The sequence below is a fragment of the Ruditapes philippinarum genome, unplaced genomic scaffold (assembly GCF_026571515.1).
Source record: "Ruditapes philippinarum isolate M1 unplaced genomic scaffold, ASM2657151v2 ctg2595_1_1_1_1, whole genome shotgun sequence".
Classification (NCBI taxonomy): Eukaryota; Metazoa; Mollusca; class Bivalvia; order Venerida; family Veneridae; genus Ruditapes; species Ruditapes philippinarum.
Genome location: NW_026863909.1, coordinates 177,367 through 197,245, shown reverse-complemented (window position 1 = coordinate 197,245; position 19,879 = coordinate 177,367). Strand labels below are relative to the sequence as shown.

Genomic DNA, 19,879 nt, shown 5'->3' with positions numbered 1-19,879 from the left:
CGTTTCAGTTTTTACACGGGGCCATATGTGGCTGTCCACAGACGAATAGACAGTCCAGTACTGCTGAGATTTAAGTTTTTTACACGGGGCCATACGTGGCTTCCTACAAGAGAAATATATAGCATATTACTAAAGTCGTTTCAGTTTTTACATGGGGCCATATGTCGCTGTCCCCAGGCGAATAGGCAGTCCAGTACTGCCGATATTAAAGTTTTTTACACGGGGCCATACGTGGCTACCTACAAGAGAAATATATAGCCTATTACTAAAGTCGTTTCAGTTTTTACATGGGGCCATATGTCGCTGTCCCCAGGCGAATAGGCAGTCCAGTACTGCCGATATTTAAGGTTTTTTAACGGGGCCATACGTGGCTGTCCACAGGCGAATAGGCAGTCCAGTACTGCCGATATTTAAGGTTTTTTAACGGGGCCATACGTGGCTACCTACAAGAGAAATATATAGCCTATTACTAAAGTCGTTTCAGTTTTTACATGGGGCCATATGTCGCTGTCGACAAGCAAATAGACAGTCTATAACTGCCAGCATTTAAGTTTTTTACACGGGACTATAAGAATCAATTATATACGAATTATCATAATAAGTCTGGCTGGACAACCATTCGTTACGTTCACCACTGTTCTTTATATGTAATGTTTTAAAGATTTTTTTCCATTTGATAGAGTTCTACAATACTTTTTAAACGTACCGTAATAAGCTGTATGAAAGGCGGACCGAGGAAGAAAATACACAGATTTAGTGTTCTAGTACCCAGCGGTTTATGGCCCACAATCACTGTAGCGATTGATTATATGCACAATTGTATTTTGATGTGATTGCATTTATTGTCACATAAATAAGGTAATCGCTTTTAAAACTTTTTGTTCCATGATTGCAGATACCTCTGACAACATATATTAGAAAAAGAAACTCGAAAGCAAATGCAAATAATTGTTTGTCAATGTCACTGAAGCGCTTATTAAAAAAATTTGTGGTGTAGGATTTTCGTCAACGAATTCCTTCGATCCAGATTTAATAACATTTAACTTTTTTGAGCCTCCACTTTAGTGGGGGGGGGGGGGATTTAGATTTACCCTTGTCCGTCCGTCCGTTCTCATTTTGTGTCGCACATAGCTCTAAAAGTATTTGACCAAGAGTAATGAAACTTTAAAGGAATATTGATCAGCATATGTAGTTGTGCACCTGGCTATTTTCGTATGGATTTATTTAGTATTTTTACTCTAAAAGTGATTGTGGATTTTTTGTTTTGTCAGAGTTATAGCCCTTGACTTAGTATAAATTTGCAATTTTCAACTTGTGTCGCATGTAGCTTAAAAAGTATGAAACTTTACAGGAATGTTAATCAGCATGCAGTAGGTCCAATATGGGCATACCCATATGGGCTTGCCTAGATATAGCCCATATGGGTCCCATATATGCATGTTTGCTGGGGTGTAGTTGTGCACCTGGGTATTTTCATGTGGATTTATTTAGTATTTGTAGAGTTATTGTCCTTGACTTTGTAAAAATTTGCAATTTTCAACTTGTGTAGATTAAAAAGTATTTGACATAGGGTCATGAAACTTTACAGGAATGTTGATCAGCAAGTGAAGTTGTGCACTTTGGGTTTCGCTTGTGAATTTATATGTTGTGTCAGAGTTATTGCCCTTGCCTTAATGAAAATTTGTAATTTTCTATTTGCGTCATGTGAAGCTCAAAATGTATTTAAACTAATCATGAAACTAACAGGAATGTTGGTCAGCATGTGGAGTTGTGCACCTTGGGTTTCGCTTATGGATTTATCCAGTATTTGTAGAGTTGATTTAGTAAAAACCGTTTCATTATGTTGTGCTATTTGTTCCTTGAGTGCTTGAGTAAGAATCAACCAACTTTACAGATATGATTATCAACATCACTGTGAAGCTATGCACCTGGTATTTTACATGTGGATTTTTATGCCACCGCAGCATCTGTGATGCGATGGCATATAGCAATTCACCTGTGTGTGTGTTTGCGCGTGTGTTTGTGTGTGTGTTATATAGATTATATAGTGAACTTAAAAATCTTCTTGTGTGAAACCACTTTTCCAATTTCAACCAAACTTGGCAGGATTGATCCTTGGGTGAAGGGCTTCCAAACTTGTTCAAAGAATTTCATTCCATGCAGAAATCTGGTTGCCATGGCAACCAAAAGGAATTATAAGAATAAATTTAAAAAATCTTCTTGTAAAGACCCAAAAGGCCTAGAGCTTAGATATTTTGCATAAGGCATTGTCTGGTAGAACCTCTAAAAAAGGGAATTTTTTCCAAATTATGGGCCCTGGGGTCAAAAATTGGCCCCCCCCCGGGGGGTCAAAAAATTTTCACTTATTTAAGTACTAAAAAGAAAAAACCTAAAATACCTTTTGTAAAGACCCCAAAATGGCCTAGGGGGCTTAAAATTTTTTTGGGCAAAAAAGCTTGTCTAAAAAGCCCCTTAAAGGGTTTGGGTTAAAATTTATAGCCCTGGGGTCAAAATCGGCCCCGCCCGGGGGGTCATTGATTTTCACTATATGCACATATCGTAAAATGTTTAAAAATACCTTCTTGTAAAGACCCAAAAGGCCTAGAGCTTAGATATTTTGCATAAGGCATTTTCTGGTAGACCTCTACACAGATTGTTCAAATTATAGCCCTGGGGTCAAAATCGGCCCTGCCCTGGGGGGTCATTGGTTTTCCTTATATGTATTCAGGGTTTCTATTGACGCACATTTCCTGGCGTCCTTGACGCAAAAATAGTAACCTAGGACCCTCAATTACTCGAAGTGTGCGTCCATGGGGACGCAAATTAAATTTTCCTCCGTAAATATCATTTGGAAATTCCTTCCGCTTCTTTAAAGGAAATGACGTAATTTTGGTAGACGGGTTTTCTAATATTGAATACAGCAGAGTTATGTTTCTTTCAAATTAATTTACAGTTTTAAAATACGGAATAAAAAACGGCGCACAATAGAATTTAGTCGACTTTTAAAAAAAGCGTCCCAGTCTTATGCCCGTTTTTTTGTTTATTAAAATTAAATCTTAAAACATGTCGGCATGCTCGCCCCAATTTTTTTCTTTTAAAATGAAAAAGTTGGGCCCCCCCTTAAAGGGTTTTTTTTTTTTTTTAAAAACCCCGCTTTTTTTTCTTTAACTTTTTAAAACTTACCCGTGGGCTCGTCCAAAAACGAGACCGACCACGGGGATTATGAAATGCAGGCCATTTGGCGTCTCAACCAAAAAAATGTAAGTCCTTTTGCCTCGGAAAATGGATGTTTTGAACTCCCAAAATTAGTAGATACATTTGTCCTGTCATCAAAGACGTAAAATCCCATTTAAAAACCCCAAATTGAAAAAAATTAGTGGGAAAACCAGATGTAAAAGATTTGATTTTATGAAGTTGCACAAACTTTCCCAAGCCAAAATTGAAAAAAATTTGAAAAAATAAAATTTAACAATAAAAAAATAAAGGGTTTTTAAATATTTTTTTTTTTAAAATTACCCAAATAAAAGGTAAAAAAAAAAAGGGGCAATATGTAGTTTTAAAAATGTAAAAAAATGTAAAAATTAAAAATGGGACAATAAAAAATTATAAAGTAAGGTTTGGAAAAGGGTTTCCACACCAAAAACTTCCACCCTTTTTGAAAACTTCTATGCCTGGAGCGAACTAGAAGTGCACACCCGTGTCATTTTCAAATTTGCACTGAAAGGGCCAAATTAAATTTGTTTTTCCCAGGCGGGCCCAAAGGAAGGTGACACCTAAAATGGTTTTTTGGGAATGATTGTATATCAAGGGGACGGGGGTATCTTTGTTGTTAAGCTGCTGTAAGAAAAAAAAAAACTTTGGGAATATAAATTATGGCCTATTCATGAATATAAATAAGTAAATTTTAACATTTTAGGTGCTTTAAATTAAAAAAAGAAATTTATTTATTGTAATCATATTTTTTATTAATCAGTATTTAACTGTAGGCCTAAGTGTAAAATAAATACCCCTTAAAATCAAATTTATAGAATTAATAAGGTTAAATTTTAAATATGCTCGGGTAATGGATAATTGCGTAAGTGTTTTTAAAAGCTATTTTTTTTAATGGCCATAACGATTTTGCAATTTTGGTCAATGTAACAAATATAAAAATAAATGTGATAATTCTGGCCAATTAATTTAGTTTTTGTAACAACATAAACTTTTTTTTCATAAGCTCAAAACAAATCAAGGAAAGGTTTAATATTTAAGCTAAAATATTATTTCTATAATATATAACTTAAAGACAAATTCCTCATGTTCAATATTGAAAGAGTATGTATACATTGATTTTAAAACAATCAATATACTGTGATAATTTAGTATTTCAACTGTGTAATGCTTGCATATAAAATGATTAAAATATTATCCATAAAATAAATAAATTTGATAACTTTTTATTCATGATTTCAATATTAAAAATTTAATGTATAAAGGGGATACTTTTATTGAAGAGGAAAAATCTCAAGTCATGCCGTTGTATTGGTATTTTCTGAGGGGGACTGTTTTCATTATACCAATCTCCTGGCTGATAAGAGAGCCTCAGGGTAAACAACAAAGTATAGTCAATTTTGCAGATTATAAGTATGCATTGAAATTCCCTGGTTTTTCTCAAAATGCATGTTAGACAATAAGCCTGGGATTCATCAGGCGTTGGCACTCAGGCTAGTTAGTCATATAGATAAATGACCATAATTTTTGTATAATCAAAATATACAAAAAGAATTCACAATGGCATAAATGCATATTAGATATTATTGTCTTCTAAAAGCTGAATTTCTATATTTATCCACAATTCTTGCCACTCTGCATAATAATATATAATTCCTCATGTTCAAGATTTGAAAAGAGATATTTAATTCATTGATTTTAAAACAATCCATATACTGTGATATTTTGTTTTTCAACCATGAAAATGCTTGCATACTTTTTAAAAGATATAAATAATTAAAATTTTTTCAAAGAAATCATGGAGCTAAATATAAGTTTAATATATCTGTGCATGAAATAAATAAAATTGATAGCTTTATTTAAGATTTCTATATTAAAAATCTAATGTATAAAGGGAATGCTTTTATACAAGAGGACAGTCTCAAGTCATGCTGTGTATTGGTATTTATATTAGTCCCCTGCTGATAAGAGGGCCTCAGGGTAAATAACAAAAATGCAGATGTATGCAATATTTACATGTTTTTAAAATAAAATTTCCTGTTTTTTTCCTCCAAAATACATGTAAGACATCTAAGATAAATGACTATAATTTTTGTATAATCAAATGTAAAAACATAATAATAATGGCATAAATGCATGTTAGATATTATTGTCATTATTGTCTTTGAAGTGGAATTTTCTAATCTTATAAAAAAAACTGGTTTAAAATCAATATCAGTGTTAACTATTCTGGAAAGACCTCATATCAATATTTATCCACATTTCTTGCAATTTTGCATTAAAATCATCTTTTAGTTTCTGAAACTGGGAATGTTAATTTTTTTCTATCATAGATTTGACAAATTTACCTTGTCAGTTTTAATTAACACATTTAAAAATTAATATATTTTAAAGAAAATTTTTAAATACATGATTTATAAACTTTTGCAAACTTCCTTTTCACTTTAATGCAGATCTGTTTTTTTGTTGTTTTTTTTTAAATAAAATACTAATACATTGTACCATACATGAGCAGAAAACAGTTACAGAAGATTGAAGTGTCAAAAGTCATGCTGTGTATTGGTGTTTTAATGTAGTGCCCTGCTGATAAGAGCGCCCCTCAGGGTAAATAACAAAAGGCAGATGATAAATATAAGTAGGCAATGTAAATTCTGTATTCTCTGGATGTTGGTGCAAATAAATTTCATTACAAGTAGTACAAATAAGAAAAAAGAAAACTGAAATATTTTTGTATTTTATAATAAACTCATAAAAATAATCATATTGCATAATTATGTTACAATGCATGAAAAAAAAATGAAAAAAGATTGGTGTCGTCTCAAAAAAAGGAATTGAAAGATTTTCTAATCTTTTTGTTAATATCCACATGGAGCTAAATATAAGATATATTTGTGATATCCATGTCAGTTAAAGTATACTAGTGTCCCACAGGTACATATCAACATATCAATACTTAATCCACAAAATATCAATACTTAATATACCACCATTAAATATATAAATAATTTATTTTTAAAATAACATATATCATTTCTATAAATCTTAGGTAAATCTCAGTTTGAGAAGGTAAGAGAGATTATAAATGAGATAAAATTGATAAAATTGGTATAATTTGCCCCCCCCCCCCCCCCCCAAAAAAAACAAAAAAAAAAAAAACAAAAAAACTTGATTGCATTTCAATGTTTCATATTTAATTACCAGATTATAATAAAATAGAATCCTATTAAATATCAATTAATTTTTGTTTATTTATGCACTTTTATCAACATTAAAGTTATAATTATTTATATTTACTTATTTTAACAATTAAGTTTTTAAAATCAGTAAAATTAATGACTTTGAAAAATTATTGTTCTAATATTTTACGCCATATTTTACAAAATCCAATATTCACAACTTCAAATTTATTATGAAAAACTATTATACATATATCAATATTTATCTATTCTTTTTGTAAAAGTCATTGAAATAAAAGGTAACTGCTTTATACATATAATAGGTCTGGTGCACTACAAAGTGCACTAGAAGTGCACTTTGAAGTGCACTAGTAGTGCACATCTAGTGCACTCCTAGTGCACTTTGTGTAACCTTTAGTGTGAACTCAACTGTAATACCTTACTTTAAAGTAATAAATGATTAGGACCCTCATATTTTTCTCTGGGACCCTCATATTTTATGAGCACGAGTCCCTGGGACTCTTAAATAAAAATTCCTAGTAGAAACCCTGAATGTATATAGTAAAAACTTATAGTTAAAAATTCTTCTAGCAATTGACAAATGCTAGAGGTTAGATATTTTGCATGAAACATTGTGTAGCAAACCTCTAGCAAGATTGTTCAAATTATAGCCCTGGTGTCAAAATTGCCCCCGCCCTGGGGGTCATTGATTTCAATATATACATATACAGTGTTAGCGATTTTCCCTAACTTTACTGAGTACCTGGGACTCAGTGCTAATAGATCTGTTACGTCCCAATTCAAATGGAACGAGTCCTCAATTACAAAAATGTCAATGTTTGCATAACTTCATAATACAATCAAATTTGTGACTGTTGATGTTCGCGGATACCATTGATAGGTTGGCCCAAAACGAGGCGAGCACTTGCTCCTAGTCTACGTTTGGGATATAAATCTGCATTGCTAATGAGAAAGGACAATGAAAATGAGGTGAAAGTCAAGTTCTTTATAATACAATTTATTTATAGTGAATAGAAAATCATTTTCAAGCAGAGCAAAAAAACTTAAGAGAGAATTGACCAATTATCGGGGAAAAAGTGTTTCGTCCCAGGGACTCAACAGCCCTTTTTTTCTTTCCTCCCTGGCAATTTTAGCGAGTAAATTGATATGTTTACTCAGTAAACGCGAACACTGATATAGTAAAAAATAAAAAAATCTTATTGTCTGAAGGTACCAGGCTTAGAGCTTTAATATTTGTTAAATAATATCATCTAAAGGTACTCTACCAAAGTTGTTCACATTTTGCCTCTAGTGTCAAAATTAGCCCCGCCCTGGGGGCCATAGGTTTTCCTTATATGTATATAGTAAAAACTTAAAAAATCATCTTCTCTAAATTTACAAAGGCTAGAGTTAAGAATATTTTGCATGAAAACATTGTGTAGTGAACCTGTGCAAGATTGTACAAATTATAGCCCTGGGGTCAAAATTGGCCCCGACCCCAGGGGTCATTCATTTTAACTATGTACATAAAAAATTTAAAAAATCTCTTGTCTGAAGGTACAAGGCTTAGAACTTTGATAATTGGTATATAATATCATCTATGGGTCCTCTACTAAAGTTGTTTTAATTATGCCCCTAGTGTAAAAATTGCCCTGCCCCAGAGGCAATAGTTTTCCTTTTATGTATAAAGTAAAAACTTAAAAAATCTTCTTCTCTGAATTGACAAAGGCTAGAGGTTAAATATATGGCATGAGTTTTTTGTCAAGTGACCTCTACCAAGATTGTTCAAATTTATAGCCCTGGGGTCAAAATTGGTTCCGCCACGGGGGTCATTGATTTTCATCATGTACATATAATGAAAAAATAAAAAATATTTTTTGTCTGAAGGTACACAGGCATAGAGCTTTGATGTTTGATATAAAATATCATTTATAGGTCCTCTACCAAAGTTGTTCAAATTTTTCCCCTGGTGTCAAAATTTGGCCCTGCCCGGGGCAGTGATTCTCATTATGTACACATAGTAAAGACAGAAAAATAAAACAAATGTTTTCTGAATGGGAGAAAGCTACAGCTTAGATATTGACTTGAAATGTTGTTTGGTGGACCCTGTATCAAGATTATTTTGAATTTAACCCTTGGGTCAAAATTTTGCCTTGCCCAAGGGGACAGTGACCTACTTTCTTGTCCTTTGATGTACGGCAATGAAATTTTGACCATGTGCACAGTTTTAGTTGTAAAATTGAACTTTGATGATGTGACCTACTCTCTTGTCCTTTGATGTACAGCTATGAAATTTGAACCATGCGGTGGCATAGCATTTTTCTCAAATGCAATCTTGTTTCAGTTCTGTTATTGCCCTTGACATAGTATAAATTTGCAATTTTCAACTTGTTCATGCATAGCTCAAAAAGTATTTGACCTGCAGGCCTGAAAGTTTACAAGAATGTTGGTCAGCTTTTTATGCTAACATAATGCTGCTTTTAACTGGTAGATAAGCCTTAACCAATGGTTACAATTTGTATTTTTTTCTTTTTCAGAAAGCTATGTCAGCTTCATTTTGGCACCAGTTTTGCGGCCATGGGGAGAACTTTACCACATGGAAGAATGGGGACTTTGGTCACTGCTTTGAGCAAATAGTTGTGATATGTCCTAGCTATGTTATATTGGCAATATTTAGCTCATATTACATTGCTGCAGCTAAACATAATTCTCGCGGAGCTTTCCTACCTTTACCATGGTATGTGAAATACCGTTTTTTGTGTACATTATTACTGTGTGTATTATCAACTGTGCAGGTTGTGCTAACAAGAATCTTGAACCAGATAACAGTGAGCTATGCTGACATTGTGACATCATGTATTTTATCAAGTGGCTGGTTGATTCATAGTGTTTATGTATACAGACTGAAATATTTAGTTTGGAGCTCATGGCGAGGTGCCTTTCCTATGGTTCTAATATATTTACTGTCTCTTATCTCACTTGGTGCCCAGCTCCATACAAACATAGTGCAAAGGTTGAACAATTCACCTAGTCATAATAATGTTGAAGAATTCTCTGTTTATGTATCAGGGTTTTTACAGATTTCATACTTGTGTACACTCTTTCCTAGGGGAGAACGTGTCACCCTTGTTGATGATGACATTTATTATAGAGCTATTAATGAGAGTGTTGATGAAAGTAGTTCTTTATTGGAGGGATCACGGAGATCTTACCGGAGCATATCACAAAGAAGTAGCACCGTTGTGACAGCTGAGTATGACGTCAATTGTATTTCATGGTTAACATTCCACTGGGTGCGACAGCTTCTAGTAAAAGGAGCAAAGAAATCTATAAAAAGTGCAAATGACTTATTCTTTTTGCCAGTAAGATTGAGCACATACAATATTTATACAAAATTTACCTATATATTAACTGGAAAATGGGATGATAGGTTTCAAAGGAAGGAAAGTTATTCTTCAAGATCAAGTCTTAGCTCTAGCATTAATAGCATTCCTGATGTTCAGTTTTCTCATACAGGTCCTAATACAAGACATTCATTCTCAGATGATTCAAATTTTAAACCTTTGAGCCTGTTAAAGGCATTGAATAAAACTTTTGGTTTTGAGTATTTTTTATTAGGTATTTTAAAGCTTTTAACTGACTGTCTTGGTTTTGCTGGACCAATTTTACTAAACTTATTAGTTTCATATATGGAGACTAAGTCAGAAAAGGAAGAGAATGGGTATTTATATGCTATGGGTCTGTTTTTATCAACGTTACTAGGAGCATTTTGTTCAACACAGTTTGATTATAACTGTAATGTGGTAGGGTTGAAGATACGGACGGCCATTATATCAACTATATACAGGAAATCTCTGTCAGTGAGCAGTAGTGTCAGTGTAGGAAAGTTTACAAGTGGGCAGATTATTAATTTCATGAGCACAGATACAGACAGAATTGTGAATTTTTGTCCAAGTTTTCATGCTGTGTGGAGTCTACCTTTCCAGATTGCTGTTTCATTGTATCTTCTACATCAACAGGTAAGATCGTGTTTTTCATTCTTTTGTAACTTTTCTAGAGCTTAAATGTTTGCATCTAGTATATTTAAAATTCTGCAATTATATAGTCTGTTTCAAGAGTTGCAACGATAGCTTGTATCAAGAGTTAATCATGTTACTTGTACAGACTAACTCAAAATGTGCTAAAAATATTTTTTATCTCAACTTTTCAAAGAAAAGGGAGAGCTATAATTGTTATCACCCAGGCATTAGCAGCGTCGTCACACTTTGGCCAACTTTTAATATGCAAGTTGGTGTCTCCAAAACCATTGATGCGAATGGGTTGCAACTTCACACACTTATTTGAGAGCATAATAGGTGGTTGCTGTCAAATGCCCATATCTCTTTACATGGGTTTTATCAGAATTATGGCCATTTTTTAACCTTGGGAGATTATACATTATCCAGCACACTGTCCTGACAGCTCTTGTTGACATCACCATTTAGTTTTCATAAATAAATAAATACCAGCTGGATACTGTATTACTGAAAAACAAGACACTGATTACGTCCCCTGATTGATAGTGTTGTTATGTGTTGAGAAATGTTTTTCAGGTTGGGCTTGCATTTTTAGCAGGTTTAGCATTTGCCCTGATCTTGATTCCTATTAACAGATGGCTAGCAAAGAAGATAGGTCAACTGAGTACAGCTATGATGGAACAAAAAGATAACAGAGTCAAGGTATGACATCCTGTCAGAATCTTACATTGGCTGTTAGTACAGATGGCAATTTTCCGGTAGAGGGTAACTGTAAAATGCAGCAGTGAGGATCTGTTGAGTTACAGCTAGGCAGTTTACCTGAGGGCTGGATATTCCCATCTGTAGTTCAAGCCAGTGTTTTGATTACCCTGCTTATTTCAATTCAAAATTTAATTAATTTACTACAGCAAAATTATATTATCTAAGGGTTGAAATTACCATACCTAAATCAAAACTGGTTGAAATAATTCACATTCTGATGCCATCATAACACATACCACAACCATTCATCTTTGGAAAAAATACTGGAAAATTTTGTTTTTTGATTGGCTTAGAATGTTAAGAAGCATAAGCCCCACTTTTGCAAGGCCAGATAATATTGATGTGTGTTTCTAGGATGCAATAACAAATGGATTTTTAGAATTTTTATGCTTAGTAAGAGATTGACATCTGACTTTTAAGCATTTGACTTGCTGATTATTTACATTTGACCTTTTTGAAAGAAAAACCACTTGATGCTGATAATCTAGAATTTCTCAAACATGAAAAAAATATAAGTTAAAATAATATTACCTTGTTATTAACCATCATTGTAACATTGAACATGATGTATTATTATTCATAGTCAAAATAAGGACATCATAGATTTATTACCAAAAACTTTATTTGATAATGATTATAAAGAAATAGTATTACTTAAGTTATTAACAACCTAATTGACGATTAGATCTGAATCTAATTCTTCACAACTGAATCTTAAAGTTTTCATTAAAATACACACTCCCCTCTCTTTATTTGAAAATTGAGTCTCAAAAATGCAGCTTATAATCGGAAATGGACAGCATACAAGAAGTCATAGTGTTGAAAAAATATGATAAATCACTTGATTTACCATGATTTAAAATCTAGTATTAATTTATGAGAAATAAACTAATGTTAAAACTTGAAGGATATATCAAATGTATATCCTCATAGTCATATAAGCTTATGTTTAGAAGTGTCTTGTGACTAATAATTCCCCATGTGGCTGTTAAAAACAAGTTTATTTGCATTACCAGTGTTCAAACTTTGATATACATATAATGTATGTAATATTATATATGTTTATTACATAAAAATATATGTTATTTATTGAATGTTACTGACTTGACAGGTAATGAATGAGGTATTGTTTGGGATGAGAGTTGTCAAGTTTTATGCCTGGGAAGAACATTTTGAGACCAAAATAAATACATTAAGAGATGCTGAATTGAAAAGTCTTAAGGTGAGTTAATCCAGTGAAGATATAAAAGATTATTCCCAGTTATTATAAGAATTATTTGTCTAAACCTTATAATGTTGTTACCTTTATCCTTATAATATAGAAACTTGTTACAAAGAGTATGACTTATGCCTATGAGCAGTAGGGCTACTAGTTTAAACTTGATTGGAAAAACATGGCTTGACATTATAAAATATTCATAATTCACAATGAATTTTTCTTTTCTCTTTAGAGTTTAAGTACAGGTATATTGTATGTTGCAAGCTTTACATAGACAATACAATATTCAGGGTTCGACACTAACTGTTTTAACAAGGGATCCCAAAGGAATCCCTGAGATTTAATTCAGGGATTCCTCCTAAATGTCAGGGATTCCTCAGATCAAAATAGTAAAATATAAAGGCGAAGAATAACAAGGGAGTGCAGCAATCCGATTTCAAATTCTTTTTTTAAAGACCACATACATGAATATAATATTGCCTTGTTTCAGATGCAGAAAATGTAGTTTATGAGCCATTTGGGTTTTTTTGTTTGCTTGGATTTTTACGACATGTCAACACATAACTGGCCGTATGAGCCCTTTGGAAATATTGCTGTTTAAAGTTTTAAAAGTGTTTCAAAGTGTTTACTTTACTAGTATATAATAATTGGACTGCTAAGATAAATTAAAACATAATACATTTTTTACATGCACGTAAACAGAATAACATTATGCTCACCCACTGAACAAGAGTTCGATTTGAAAATAAAACCCGTTTTCTCCCTGGGGTTGATAATTGTGAACCTGTTTCTGTAAATGAAGGTATAATGCAAGTGCCTGGGCAATGGGACTTAGGGTTTGAACTTTTGAAGTTAAGTAGGAACTGGGGAAACATTTTTTCAGATAGCCTAGGGTTCACTGAAATAGAGCCAACATATCATCTGTAGATCTTTAAAAACTTACAGGTAATGATTAGGCTCCATACTCCTGTAAGTTCTGGTATGGATAACTTTTAGAAAATATTTACTTTCATGTCATTTAAAAAGAAATGTTTAATTATGATCACTTTAAAAAAATAAGTGATTTTCAGCTTACTGTACACTTTTTGTGTTTAAAAGGAAATATCCCATAGATTGTTATAAATTAAATATTTTGTTGAATTTTACTAAAGCTAAAATATCAAGAAAAAAGTTTTGTTTGCATTACAAGTAGGGTACCTTCAAATGATTTCGTTTTTAAAAGTAAAAAGTTGCTCCAAGTCCATGACAGGATGTGTAATATCCAAATTTATTGTTCTCAATTTTTACACTGAAATGTCCGATTCTTTTCCTCCCTGTGTGTATTGATTTTTTTTAAAGTTTTGACATATGCCACATCAAAGGCACTCACCGCATACAGCAGTCATGTAGTTCAGAACACTGATTGGTCCAAAGAACTGTCAGATGAAATATACGTCATTTGGTGTATGTTTCACCTAAGGATTTTTCTTCTTTTTTTGTCGGTAAATTATGCGTGACCTTGATTGACCTTAGAACACTTCAGTCTTTAGTTAGACAATATTTTTTAGCATTTAAGGCTGCAGAGTTTCAAAAAGGATTTTAAACTGAAAAGTATGGATTCTTTTTATTCTATTTATTAATTATACTTTTGCAGTACTACAGGGAGAAAAAAAATACATCAGTAATCTTTTTGTTTTTTTCACTTTTTTTTTACGAAAATTTACAATGATCACAATTTAAATGCTGAATTATGGTACACACAAAAAAACCAAACACGTACTTGTTAACTTCGTAGCTACCGCCGGCAACGCCGATCTGCACATATTTGAAGTGAAAAAAATTATACGATAATTATATTTCTTTCTTGAATTTTCACAACTTAATATTATGAAGTCAATGCATGATATAAAATTATTCAAGAATGTTTCTTTAGCCAAAATATTTTTCATTATATATCGCAAATGAGTTGATAGCACGAAGGAAATCTGGCGTGCGTAGATTTTACCGGCGGGATTTTTCTCTTCTTTCTTGAACATTGCAGTTGTGCCAGTCTTTATTAACACTTTTCTTGAATATTTGTGATTCAATGATATTAATTCAGACAATTTCAAAAATTTACACAGCAATTTTTCAGGGATCCCAACGGAATCCCCAGCTAGGAATCACAGAGATTCCTCCCGACGTTTTGGGATCCTCGGAATCCCGGGATCCCGTTAATGTCGAACCCTGATATTAAATATAAATGTGAATAGAACAAAGAGACATACATTATGTTATTTTCTTGTCAGTGATTCACTAAAATTCTTTTAACTCTAGGTGTTTGCTAAGTAAATCAGTGCACTATAAAGATGTGTAATTAAATAAATTTGGACATAGTTTTGATATAATATATTATTGATGCAAATTTTATTTTGCGTAATTAGAAATCTTATGTTGTTGCTTGTAAAATTGTAGGGAAGGAAATATCTGGATGCTATGTGTGTTTATTTCTGGGCTACAACACCTGTCCTGATATCAATTCTCACATTTACTACATATTCTTTGATGGGCAACCAGCTTACAGCTGCTAAGGTAGGTCATAGGCTCAAAGTAATTTTTGGCCAGATTGAATGGGTGCAACCCGGGTTATTGTATGGTGAATGTCGGTGGGCAGGCAATGAAAAAAATGGTTGTAACAGTTATCTCAGCAACTACTTTTTGTAGCCTCTTGATATTTGGTATACAGCATTTACATGGGTCCTAAACTGTGGGATTCAATCTCAGGTCTGCCGCTCATCCATTTCCTGTGTACCGACTTTTTAAATTTTTGACATTAATGGTGAATGGTAAGAAGTTTTCGAAACAGTTTTATCAGCAACTACTTATCACAGCCTCTTGATATTTGGTATACAGCATTTACACATGGCCCCATACTGTGGAATTAAATTTTAGGTCTGTCCCTCAACCACTTCCTGTTAAACAACTTATTTAAATTTTTGTTATTGGTTCAAGAAACAGCAATTGCAATGAAGTTTTAGGCTCTAAGATACCAGTACATATAGCATTGAAGAAAGTATGTGCTGTCTTTACCTAAGAAATAGATCTTGCTTAATATTTCATATTTTCATCAAAACTCTACTTTATCCTTTGTCAGATGCAACAATGATAAATTTTACGTATATTTTATGAAAGGGTCATTATTGCAGGGTTATTAAACATAATAATATTATGTTGTTTTTCAGGTGTTCACAAGCCTTTCTTTGTTCCTGATGTTGATAAGTCCCCTGAATGCGTTTCCATGGGTGATAAATGGATTAGTGGAGTCATGGGTCTCTCTAAAGAGAGTTCAAGCTTTCATTGCACTGAAAGATTTTGATCCTGAGCACTATTACTCATCTAATACAGGTTAGATACTATTGATTTATTTTCTTACATTTTTTTGACTTCTGAATAAATGTTTGACTTCTGAATAAATGTTTGGCATTTTAGAATTTTAATCACGAGTTTTGACAGTGTTTAAAACATTATATTGATATTTTTCATTGTATTTAAGTTTTATCTTATAAATAAACAATTACATGGTAAGATCTTAATTATGAACTTTGACTTTTAGTTACACTTTCATATAGACGAAGATATTGTTGAAACTGAACAGACTTTCTGAATAGAAGTTTCTGGACTTAGTAGCAGATAAGTCCAAATAAAAACGTTAAATTCTGTTTTTGTTAGAAAATAATTTTGTATATTAATATCAAACAGTTATTCATGACATTTATTATATTCTAGTGTTACCTAGTGACTGTGCATTAAATATCAGAGATGCTGAGTTCTCTTGGAAGGAAACTGATGAAGAATCTTGGAAAGATAAAAAGAACATAAGAAAGGAACCAGACAGAAATAGAGCATCAAGCCAGGAGCCAGTTCTAAATGATATTCCAGAGAGGAAGAGGAAACTGACCCAGGAACCAGCTGAAAAAAATAGTAATGATAGGAAAGGATCAACAAGCCAGGATCAAGACATTCAAACTGAATCACAGGGAACTACACTTAGTCTGGTGGATATTTGTATGCATGTTACAAAAGTAAGTTTACTTAAATGCATATCAAACCTCACTAAGAATTACTTTATATATTTTTTGCATACTGGTATTACCAGTATAGGATTAGGCAAAATATTGGACATTTCATGCCCCCACTTAGGGGAATGGTGGATGGGACGCATATAGATGTTCCCTTGTCAGACTTGCATACAGTCAGTCTGTAGACTGTTAAAAAATCGATAGAATATTGGTTTATCCATGTTGTATGGACATATTTCTAGCTATAATCAGGGCAATCCAGCTACATAGGTTAATTTTTTTATACATTATTTAGTGTGATATATAGCTATTTTTTGTGGTTTTACTTTGGTGCCATTTCCTTCTGCTTGAAACTTTATGTCGTTCTTTAAAGTATCCTTACATTGATCAAATACAGTTATATATTTTTTATACTACTTGTTTAATCTATGGCATCTTGTAATCAAAATCATATTCTTGTTATTTTAGGGTCAGTTTATTGGTGTAATTGGTAAAGTTGGCTCTGGAAAAAGCTCACTACTTAGCTGCATGCTAGGTGAGATGCACAGGGTCAGAGGTCATATTAGGGTAAATGACCTTGAACTTGGTTTTGCTGTGGCAGCACAAGAGCCATGGATACAGCATGCTACTATTAAGGACAACATTCTCTTTGGAAGACAGTTTAACAGCAGAAAATATGAAAGAGTTATTGATGCCTGTGCCTTGATAGAAGATTTTAAGGTACGTAAACTTAATTTATGGGTTTTACTTATGCCCATTAAAGATATACAGAAAAAAAAGTAGAATTATTGAACAAAAAATATACATTGTAGTTGTTTGGGGATCAGTCTCGTTTTCTTCCTGAATGATCTAAATATTAAAGTTTGCTTTTTAATACCCTTTTCATGATGAAATTTTCGAAGTTAATTTATGTCAATTTACAAGAGAACAGATGATATTTCAACTTTCAGAGAAGGTTTTTCTTGATTATTAAGATTAATATTGATACATTAGTATAGAAATTGGAATCATTTGCATTGCTGTACTTATAAACTGATTGTTTTTTGCTACTATGACTTCTGTTACTCTTTTGTAAATAAACAGTGTCAAGATTTAGGAAGTATTGTAACAACATGTGACCCTGTCCTCTGTTCTATGTAATTTATATTCTAGTATAAATTTTGTTGTACATTGAATATGCTTAGTTGTAAATTATTAAATAATTATACACAACAAATATATACAGACATTACCAGCTGGTGACCTGACAGAGGTAGGAGAAAATGGTGTAACTTTGAGTGGTGGTCAAAAAGCTAGAGTGGCATTAGCTAGAGCTGTTTATCAGGTATAATTATATGTATATGACTTTTGTTTTTAATGTTTTAGTACTTCCATAGTCATAACTGTCCCTTTTGTACATCTAGACTTTAAGAAATACTATGCTCAAATTTTATATTAGAAAATACATGTATTGATAATTGCTATACAGTATCTTTGTAAATATGAAATAAACACATTTTGACTTCATACAAAGTATATATGTTATGTTTAAAATTCTACACACTATATTTAGCATTACAGTATGGACACGTGGATGAAAAATTATTCTTTGCACTTTAAACAGTCTCTATTTTGGGTATGCAATAAATAGAATATTAAATACATGAAGGTTTATTACTGAATTCATTGAACTTGTTGAATAAAATAATATTTTGTTCGCCAGAGACTCGCATAATATAATTTTATTCAACTCATTCAATAAGTTCAGCATTCAACGTACACTTGTTCGTTCAATATCTTCTATTGATTAGGATTCTGAATAGATGATGATTTTTTTATCTGCTTATATCTTTAACATAACACTTTATGTTAAATTTTGACCTTGTAGTAATCTTTATTTTTCTTTGTTTGAAGAACAAAGATGTGTTTCTGTTGGATGACCCATTATCAGCAGTTGATGCTCACGTTGCCCAACACTTGTATCAGAAATGCATCATGGGATTGCTATGGGGGAAGACCCGTATATTGTGTACACATCATACAAAATATCTAGTCAATGCTGACCAGATTATACTGATGAATGATGGGAAAATTGTCAAAACAGGTTGATTATTTGTGATTATTTCTTATGTTTAAAGCCCAAATGGTTAATTGTTTTAAGTAAATGACTGTCCATTTTAAATACATGTCCCTCAAGACATGATGATGGTAAATAAATATTTACTATCTTCAGAAGGGGATATAATTCTGTGATGCCATAATGTGAGCTGTTATAATCAGAGTAATCATTTATGAGACCAAAAGGGGACCACTTATAGATTAACAGTTTGTGAATATGCCAATGGCATTATATTTAGTATATAAATTGTTTAACTTTTTCCATTCTGAAGTTTTCCTTAGATAAGTTAACAATGTTCTTTTAAGTCTGTCATATAACTGCTCTTCTTAATTGTTTTGAAACATGAAAAGATACAGCTTTAATATCTATAGAATTTTATCATAAATATAATTCATTATGATTTTATATAAATGAAATTTTGCCTTTTAGGATTACCATCAGAAATTTTGAATTCTGAGGAACTTGCATCTTTGAGAACTGCAGAGGAACAAGTCACTGAGTCACATGATCTTGAATCACCAATGGCAACTGAGGATGGTTCCCTGGTTGAGGAGGAGGAGAAGGAGACTGGTGTAGTGAAGCTAGGAATCTATCAGTCATACTGGAGGGCTGTTGGTACCTGTCTTGCTCCCAGTGTTCTTTTAGCTCTATTTTTCATGCAAGGTAATTTTGTGCACAGGTATATTAGTAAATACAGAATTTATTTTTGTTTGATTGTGTTGGAAGCTATAAGCTTATTGCAATACTTTCAAACCTGTCCCTTAAACCAATCAGTACTAAGCAATGAGTGTAAAGTTTCTTGCTCAAGGAAATGTTAGGGTTTGAACCAACATGGCCAGCAGTTCTTAGGTTACTAGTACAACGTGTTAACCACTCCGCCATGCAGCCACTCAATACAGGTATATTAAATGTGACCTACCAGATAAGCTCAGTGATAACATCAATGGATAAATATTTCCTGGTGGTGGCAATTGCATTTCCAGATGACATTGGTGACAACAGTCTTGTCTACAGTCATATTTACTTTATCCTTGTTTTACATATTTGATGTAAAGAAGTTTTTTAAGCTGAATTAAAATTGCAGAAAAGTATGGTAGTTCCAATGTATGATTAAAAAAATACAGTAAAACTGATGCAAACACAACACATCATTCATTAAGTGTAAATCTTAAGTGAAGGTGGATATAAACTAAGCAGAATTTTCTAAACTTACCTTCATATTGTAATGACAAATCATTGATTTATAATCATCTTTTCTTGGATTCTTTTTATGAATTGTACTTTACGCCCTTGCAGGGGAATTTAATCACTACATTCAAATTATTTTCCTTAAATATCGAGTATAATGAAAAGCATGATCA

At 32.5% G+C, this 19,879-nt stretch overlaps 1 protein-coding gene across 2 annotated transcripts in view; it reads left to right on the top strand.

Moving 5' to 3' along the window:
• Window positions 1-804: 804 nt before the first annotated feature.
• LOC132723795 (ATP-binding cassette sub-family C member 10-like) overlaps window positions 805-19,879 on the top strand; it is a 43,921-nt gene continuing 24,846 nt past the window's right edge. The window contains exons 1-11 of one of the 2 annotated variants that reach the window (XM_060708581.1): window positions 805-858; window positions 8,924-10,405; window positions 10,979-11,104; window positions 12,276-12,386; window positions 14,817-14,933; window positions 15,584-15,746; window positions 16,128-16,423; window positions 16,889-17,140; window positions 17,646-17,744; window positions 18,314-18,503; window positions 18,948-19,181. In XM_060708581.1, the coding sequence (XP_060564564.1) occupies window positions 8,930-10,405; window positions 10,979-11,104; window positions 12,276-12,386; window positions 14,817-14,933; window positions 15,584-15,746; window positions 16,128-16,423; window positions 16,889-17,140; window positions 17,646-17,744; window positions 18,314-18,503; window positions 18,948-19,181 (3,064 nt within the window). In that variant the 5' untranslated portion in view covers window positions 805-858; window positions 8,924-8,929. Of the gene's footprint in view, window positions 859-1,457; window positions 1,932-8,923; window positions 10,406-10,978; window positions 11,105-12,275; window positions 12,387-14,816; window positions 14,934-15,583; window positions 15,747-16,127; window positions 16,424-16,888; window positions 17,141-17,645; window positions 17,745-18,313; window positions 18,504-18,947; window positions 19,182-19,879 lie in introns of those variants that run through there. The other variant, XM_060708580.1, reaches the window with a different exon arrangement.